Here is an 8,375-nt window from a genome sequence, read left to right as displayed (position 1 = left end):
AGTTCTCGGCGGACACAACATCTTTGTTGGTATGTGGTGCTGAGGATGGAACCCGGGCCGCACGCATGCCAGGCGAGCGCGCTACCGCTTGAGCCACATCCCCAGCCCCAGGTATGTCCTCTTTCCACAATAAATCTAGAAAACTTTGGGATGTCTCTGTGTGGGAGGGTACTGTCACAGGTGAGGTCATATTTTATTTCAATCAGCTCTTGAGTGGTGTTGTTTTTCAATTTCCTTCTTCCTCCCAATACCTGCCCCCCAAGACAGAGTATCTACACTGCCAAATTCCTTTCTTCATATCATCACTAATGACTTCTTCCTTACGAGTGTCAAGGGGAAGCAGACCACAGAAAGGGCACTGCGTATCCTTGTGCTGCACATTGCTTGTATGCAAGGGAAGGGAGTGAGCAGTCCTTGGAGGAAGGATGGTTACCAGTCTCTCCTTTGTTCTCCTTAGAAAAAGGAAAAGATATGTTGAATTTTTCCCCATCAATATAAACTTCCCACCGTAAATATCCATGTATTCATACTGTCCTCAAGACTTCCAATTCTGTGATCAACCTAAGCTCAAGAAAAAGGAAGAGAGAACAAACTGGAGATTACTGGTACTGGCGCTATGTTAAGTAACCGGATGTACTTTGGGCATTAGAGATGAATTTATTTCCTTCCCTATCCATTTTGAAAAATAATTTGAGGAAGCTTATTAAAAACACAAATATAGAAGAGTTCCCAGATTGAATACAAATTATATTCAACTTCTGAGTCAAAATATGCCCGAGAGCAGGAGGGGTCTCCCTGCCTGGGAGGCAGCAGCAGCAGCCACTTGGAATGGAGTAGGAATTTTGTAATAGGAAGGCAGTTTAATTCAAGAAAGCCAAGAGTGGGGCTGGGGTTTCGGCTCAGCGATAGAGCGCTTGCTTACGAAGCCCTGGGTTTGATCCTCAGCACCACATAAAAAAATAAACAAATAAAATAAAGATATTTAAAAAACAAAGAAAGCAAGCAAGGAGGACACAAAGCCATTGCAGACTCTTGCTTCAGGATGACTATGCTCCTGCAAGGGTTAGGTTTAGGGTGTGGAGAAGAAAAAAGGCAAACAAGCGATTTCCCATCTGCTCTGTGGGGCAGTTATAACGTGGTGGTGGCCCTTTGGGATGCTTGACGGAGGGCGCTGGTGTATCTGGCACCGGCATCAGGTCCCTCTATCAGGAATACCTTCTAAAGGCATCAGCTGCAACATCTTGAAGCATACAATTTATTAAGTTCAAGTGGAAAAAAAAATCACAAAAAAACAGAGAATCTGGCTCCAGTGTTTATTACATAAAGTTGTTTACAATAATAAAGACAAATATATAAACAAGATAAAAATTGTTGCATAAAAACATTAAAACTCAGTAATGTCCTTCTAATTCAACAAACAAACAAACGTTGCTAGGACACTCACCTGGCTCAACTCAGCCTCATTCATTCCATAATTATTTTCTGAGCACTCTCCACATGCTCTGCACCATATTAGAGGTATGGGGCCGGGGGCTCTTACAGAGCTCTGCTCTAGTGGGGGAAGACAGTCATCACAGAAAACCAGTGAATACAGAACGCGTAGCAGTCATGGGATATGGGGTTGGGGAGGATTCTCTATACCCTCTCCACAAACTCAAGAGCAATTTGAGGCTGTTTTAAATGACATAGCCTCGTTTTGGGGAAAGATACAAACTATAAATTTTTAGGGTTTTTTTTTGAGACAAGTTCTTGCTATGTTGCCTAGGTTGATCCTGAATTCTTGGGTTCAACTGAACATGCCTTAGCCTTTACAAGTATCTGGGACTATCGGTGTGTGCCACCAAGCCTGGCGTAAATTATATTTTTAAATTAACTTTTTACAGGTTGCAAATTTCTGGCCAGACTCAAAGTCATAGTTCTAAACAGCATTTAAAATTTTCTAATTACAATTACTACTTATATTAATAATTAGTTTTTTGGCCATACCAGTATAATAAGGGCTACCATCGTATATATGGGCACATATCAGTATAAGTACATATGTGTTTACAGGCCTGAATCACTTTTAACATATATCCATATGTACTATATAGAATGTCTCTCATGAATTCTCATCAGATCATATTCAGTCTCTCCAAAAATCAGCAACACTCTAATTTTTAGGCAGTCTATTAGGGCTTCCAAGTGGATGGCGCATATATATATATATATATATATATATATATATATATATATATATATAAATATAATTTTTGGGGGGTGTGCTGGAGATTGAACCCAGGGGCACTTTATTACTGAACTATACCTCCAACCCCCCCTTTTAAAAAATTTTTTGAGACAGGGTCTTGCTAAGTTGCTGTGGCTGACCTTGAACTTGTGATCCACCTGCCTCAGTCCCCTGCTGAGGGTCACAGGTGTGTGCCACTGAGGCCAGCCCAAGTATTTTTAAGTAAAAACTATTATTAAAAAAAAATACTCATCTCCTTACAACTCAGCAGCACCTCCTGATGAAGCATCTGTAGAACACTGTGAAGGACAGAATGGCCCCTCTTCCTTTTTTTTTTCTACTACTGTTCAAGTGCTTGTTCAAAGTCACAGAGTTGTCACATGAAGACATGGGTCCCCAAATCTCAGGGACCTACCAATTCCACTGCTATCTTAGTGTTCAAAGAGTTTCCCCATCTTCATATCCTATGAAGGTGTCATTTCCGTCCAGGCTGCCTGTCCTGAAGAGAGCAGCTTTTTCACTGTGGTGAACACAGGGTCAGAAGTGCTGGACAGGATCACTGAAGTGACACAGTACGAAAGGCAACAGTGGCAGGGCTATGACACGTTCCCAATTTCTCTAAGGGGCGACTTTTCAAAGTGACAGGGCCTTTACAATTGCAGGGTCAACCCAGAAGTTGCACTTTGAACCAAGTGCCTCTGGTCAGGAAGAGAAAGAGAGTGTTCTGGGGTCTCAATGGGGCTCCTTGGGCCTCCTCCTTGGTCTTGGTGTTCTGCTGGGATGACTTGGGAGCCAGCTGACAGGGCCAGAAGCACATGGTGTGGTGTGCACACTCGTGCAGGTGCCTAGGATGGGCTGGGAACCACAGCCCTCCCTTTCTCCTGGCCGATGGTGTTCCCTCAACAGAGATGACCACGTGACAGGACTGGCCTTAGTGATGGGCGCCCAGCATACCCTCTGACGCCATGTGTTTTCTCTTTCAATGGTTCCAGTTGCAGCAACTGGTGAGAGGCCTGCCCTTTAGGCCACCAGAATTTCTAGACTTTCTGCTACAGAAGGCATCCATGGTTAACCCTAAATATTATGTAATTTAAAATATGCCCCGAGTGCCTTTGGAAAGCACTATATAATTTTTAAAATTAGGCTTTTCTTCCTCATTGTGTTTTCCCCTTCATGTTCATATTAAATAATTTGCATTTTCTTGAGTGCATGCAGGCTGAACAGAAGGGGCATCTGGATATTGCTAGGCAGTGCAGAGAAGTTTGCCTGGTATGAAAAGTGGCAGAGTGGCAGATAAGCCAGAAAAACATACTGGGCTAATAATTAAAGTTGATTAGACAAATTCTTTTTTTTTCACCAAATTTACTTGACTCTTTCCTACTGAATGACTCCACTTCTCCATCTTTTCCATCACTGGCATTTTCTGGTCCCAGGATGACCTGTGTGCTGTGCCTCATGAGCACACACTGAGACTTTAAAATATAACAATGGCTTCTCTAATTACGTAACCACTAGATGACATCAGTGACTGCCTCGGCTCTAACCAGTTATGAATCAGGAGGTCTTCATGCAAAGTAAAAGATTACCTGGTTTTAATCCTAAAGCATGTAAGGGACAGGCAGTTGTGCAATATCTCAGGAAAAATGCAGAGAACTCCCCTGAACACTGTTAAGGATTATTTTTCTGGCATTTGTGGCTGTTTTCTAGGACAAGCTACTTTTTGGAAGACCGGGTGATAATATTCAGACCATTTAAAGAAACATCCTAAGGCTCTAACCAAAGACCAAACGTTCTAAATATTTTCTGAGAAATAGTGAGATGGCGTTGGGAGTGGAGAACAAATGCCACCTGCAGTAACCAGCAGCATCGTGTCAGTTCTGACAGGAACACAAAAACTGCCTTTAGCCACGAGACAGTTAGCACGGCACGGGAAAGATGGTGGCCACCTGCCCGAGTTGCCCATCTCACCCAAGACAGGCTTGATAAGAAGGCAGAGCATATTTCTCCGAACTCCTGTGATTTCATTTTTAAATAGTTAAATGCCTGCTGTATTTTTAGGAACTGTGATCTGAAGGTGTTTTTTTTTTTCCTTCCCTAAGAAGCAAACATCCTCTTTACAGTTACAAGGAGCTTGAGTTCCGGTGTGAACTCCAATGGCAACGAGCATTTTAAGAGTTCATTTCTGGGGACTCAGTTTCCAGTTGCAGAAGTTCTTCGCTTGTTTTACTTCCCGAATTTTCATCTTCATTAGAATAGTTTCCTGAATCTTGACTGGTTTGGGAATTGTACTTTTTGTGATCCTCATCAATTTGATTAGTTTCCTTCATTATAGTATTTGTGTTTGTGTTTTCAATTATAAAACACCTTTCAATTTGTTCTTCAGATGTGAGAAGTAGAAGATTCTTTAAAGGTTGTTCAGACAAATACTAATTTTAAAAAAAGGAAGGAATAGAGATGAATTGTTTTAAAATAATAAAAATTAGCTTCATAGTTCTAATAGCTTTAGTTTTCAGTTAGAAAACTTCTCTTTTATTATGCATTTTAAAAAGTCAGCTAAGAACATACCAATTACATTGTAGGTCACCTAAGAACATACCAATTACTAGTGAGTTCACATATCTTAGTACTTTCTTGGTGAATCCAAGAAGAGCATGTAAGAGGGCACACTGCCCTGGAGCAGCCTAGGAGGGGCTGCCAGGGGAGCGCGGGGGAGCATGGACATTTTATTTTAAAATAACTCAAAATAATCCAACTCAAAGGTACCCAGAAGCAGTACAACTGAGAAATTAATTTTTTTCCTGTTTGACTAGGAATTTTATAATTAGCTATTTTTAAGTCTATTTTAAATAAGAGCTATGAATATGAAGTACATAAGAGTGATATTTAAAAACTCAGGATTATTAGAGTAAGCTAGTGAAGATGTACTGGGCTGTTCTTGGGGTAGCTCTTTCACTGCTCGTGACTCTGGAGGGGAGTGGTCCTGGCTCCCATGCAGAGCCCAAGGGTACCCACCTGCCCATCTACTCCTAAGTGACTCACTCAACTTCACATAGCTTGTGAGCATGGCTGTGTCACAGCTCACCACAATTCCAACTCTGCACCTGGGCTCTTCACCACATTGCTTCTCAAAGCAAGCCTGAACCCTGCGCTGGGTGAACACTGTCCCCAAGCAGTCTGCTACTGGGCCTTCAGCACCCAGCACCCTTGTCACCTCTACAGGAGCACCAAGCCAAACATCAACGTGTCTACAAGGAAACTCGTGCTTCTGATGATGCCACCTTCTGTGATTACATTCTTGGAATGAATATACTTTCTATAGGGATAGAACAATTCTTTTTGATATATTGTGAAGAATCCCAAAGATTTAAATAATTTAAATAGTAAAACAAATGCCATAATAGCCAAATTGCCAGAAAACAGGAGATTAAGGACAAATCTTACTTCTGTGCTGTTATTAGGTGACTGATTCTCAAATTCATTTACTGAAACTTTGAACAAAATACCTACATTAGTCTGTATTGTTTTCTGGATATCAAGAAAACTTATGCATTTTGTTGAAATCAAATATATTTCTTAGGTTGATAGAGAAGAGTAACGTACCTTGTCAATATTGGAAGGAGGTTTAAGTGATGGGAAGAATACATAATTGAAACATCTCAGGAGGGTTTTCATAACATACATGGTAAGCAGAATAAAAACTCCTGCAATGCAAATTCCAGCTATCACCCAAATTTTATAAGAATTTCCTAAAGATAAATAAATGATGTTTAGTATCAATGTATGTTTGGACACACAAATGCACTGATATGAAACTAGCCATATGAAGATAAATATAAAATCTATTAAATAATACCTCTAAAAATATTCTGGTAACACTGAGTACCAGCACAACCTGACCTTTAAAGACTGTCTGGGGACTAATCTAAGAGGTCTTTTGTGGAAGAAGACAATATCAACACATGAGCCCTATCAGGTGAAAGTTCTCCAGAACTTCTACAACGTGACTAGCAGAATCTAAAAAGATTCTGTGACTAAGCCTCTACCAGTCCACTCTACAAAATGAGATGAACCCACTTGCACATAAAAAAATTACAACTGAACTACTTGGTTTTCATAATCATTAAAGTTTATGTAAAACATTAAAAACTTATAGTCTTATTAAATACCAAAAGCAACAATTAAAAAGAAATTTATTATGTGGATACTGGATGAAATATAAAAGCATCAAAAATACTAAATTGAGCAGTATATATATTTTCTAAAACTGAAAGACTTATCTTGAAGGTTTACTTTTGATTCATGTAATTCATGAAATGAACATGCAAAAAATCTATCTTTTGTAGTGAAAAGCAAATATTTTACAATTTCCAATGTATTATTTTATTAAGTCTAGTTACATTTGAAAAAAGATACAAAAAAGATATTCTCACCTGGTTTTGTTTTCTCGCACACAGTATTGCTAAAAATACTGCTTTTATTCAACTGTTCCCCCACAAAGTGTGCTCTTCCTTTGACACAATACACAGTCAGTGGTTGCAAGTTGCCAATAGTAAAATCGTTTTTTTCTTTTAGGAATTTTCTCTATGAAAATAATTGAGTCATTGATAAAGTTTAGTTAGCTCATGAAATCAGACAGGGGAGATCTATGAATTATTTTATATTCAATTTAAGATCGGCCTCTCCCAAACACTTAGTTGGTGTGTGTTTAAGAAATATAAATTTGTGGGTTGTGAATGTGGCTAAGTGGTAGAACACTTGCCTAACATGCATGAGGCCCTGGGTTCAATCCCCAGCACTACAAAAACAAACAAACAAACAAACAAACAAACAAACAAAAAACCCCCCCAAACCCAAGAAACCACAGAACAAGTGAAAAGAACTATGTTTTGAACAACCCATTATAACCAAATCAGAAAGTTTAAAATGCTGCTGTCCAAAAAGCATATGATACATTCCTAAGGTAGCTCTGATTTATTTTCATGAGTACATGCTGGTTTGGCTTAATTGCCAATGTATTTCCTCTGATAGAATGGCAAGTGGTAGGGATTCTGACCTCAACTGCCTGTGCTGAAGTATCAGTTATGGATGTGTGGCCTTGTGGGGGTTATTTCATTGCTTGGTGCCTTACTTTCTGAGCTGTAAAATGAGTACAATTATGGCTCTTATCTATGTTAGCCAGCTATTGCCACAATATTGAAGCCACCTTAGCATTCAGTGGCTCCAAACATAATTATTTATTTTTCTCAGTCGGTCTACAGGTTGACAGGGGGAGCCCCCACCAAGGTCAAGGATTCCCAACCCACCAGTCTCTTGTCCTCCTTGGACCATGGACTATTTAGATAAATTGCCTTTCTCTTGGCAAAGAGGAGAAGCATGAGAGCCAAGCCAAGCCATGCTGGCACACTTAAGACCCAACTTCAATGAGGTAGGGACTATGCAATCCTAAGTATCTGCTGCACAACAATGAAACTAAATATACAGTGTGGCAGAGCTGTTTTGAGGAATGACTGGAGCAGTTCATGTAAAATACTTAGTATGATACCTGATAAATTCTAAGTATTCAATAAATGAGTTGCTCTTATAATAATGATTGATGTTTGCAGTACGGGATAGGGAGGCAACTACAATTGACTGAACCTCTACTGTTTGTCAAAGTAATGTGCTATGTATATTCTTTCAAATCTTAGAAATATCCTTTTATAAAATTCAGCTGCCATGATCACTGCCACTTTAGAGAAGACAAAATAAAGTTTCAAAGAGGCAAAACACCTTGCCCAAGATTAATTATATGGCTATTTCTCAATGGTCTAAATTAAGCTATGGTCAGACAGCTAAAATGAAAGCATTTGAGTCACTTCAATTTGCTTCTAGTTTCCAAAAGAAAGTAAAGTTACAGACTTTACCAACATTGAGTATTTGAAGTTGATTCCTTGATTGTAATTACACAAAGAATTGTGTGTATAACCTGATGTGGCGTTATCAAATTCTGTCTGTGGTTCTGAAATGCAGTGTTTTTCAACATTTTTTTCACTACACTTCCTCTGCAGAGACTTTTTAGATAATTAAAAAAAAATTCCTCCCCCAACATGAAATTAAACACAAATAAATAAAGTTGAACGTTGGAGACATGCTTTCCTCTAGGAGGGCC

General features: G+C 39.4%; 1 protein-coding gene across 2 annotated transcripts in view; it reads right to left on the bottom strand.

Moving 5' to 3' along the window:
- Positions 1-2,219: 2,219 nt before the first annotated feature.
- IFNAR1 (interferon alpha and beta receptor subunit 1) overlaps positions 2,220-8,375 on the bottom strand; it is a 39,306-nt gene continuing 33,150 nt past the window's right edge. For both annotated transcript variants that reach the window (XM_081302203.1, XM_081302204.1), the window contains 3 exons: positions 6,658-6,808; positions 5,828-5,973; positions 2,220-4,653 (listed from right to left, as the gene is read on the bottom strand). In XM_081302203.1, coding sequence (XP_081158329.1) covers positions 4,396-4,653; positions 5,828-5,973; positions 6,658-6,808 — 555 coding nt within the window. In that variant the 3' untranslated portion in view covers positions 2,220-4,395. The remainder of the gene's footprint in view (positions 4,654-5,827; positions 5,974-6,657; positions 6,809-8,375) is intronic.

Source organism: Spermophilus citellus, assembly GCF_964194105.1.
Source record: "Spermophilus citellus genome assembly, chromosome: 7".
In the NCBI taxonomy this organism is placed as follows: Eukaryota; Metazoa; Chordata; class Mammalia; order Rodentia; family Sciuridae; genus Spermophilus; species Spermophilus citellus.
Note: the sequence above shows the minus strand (reverse complement) of the source record. Positions and strands in the feature narration are given on the sequence as shown.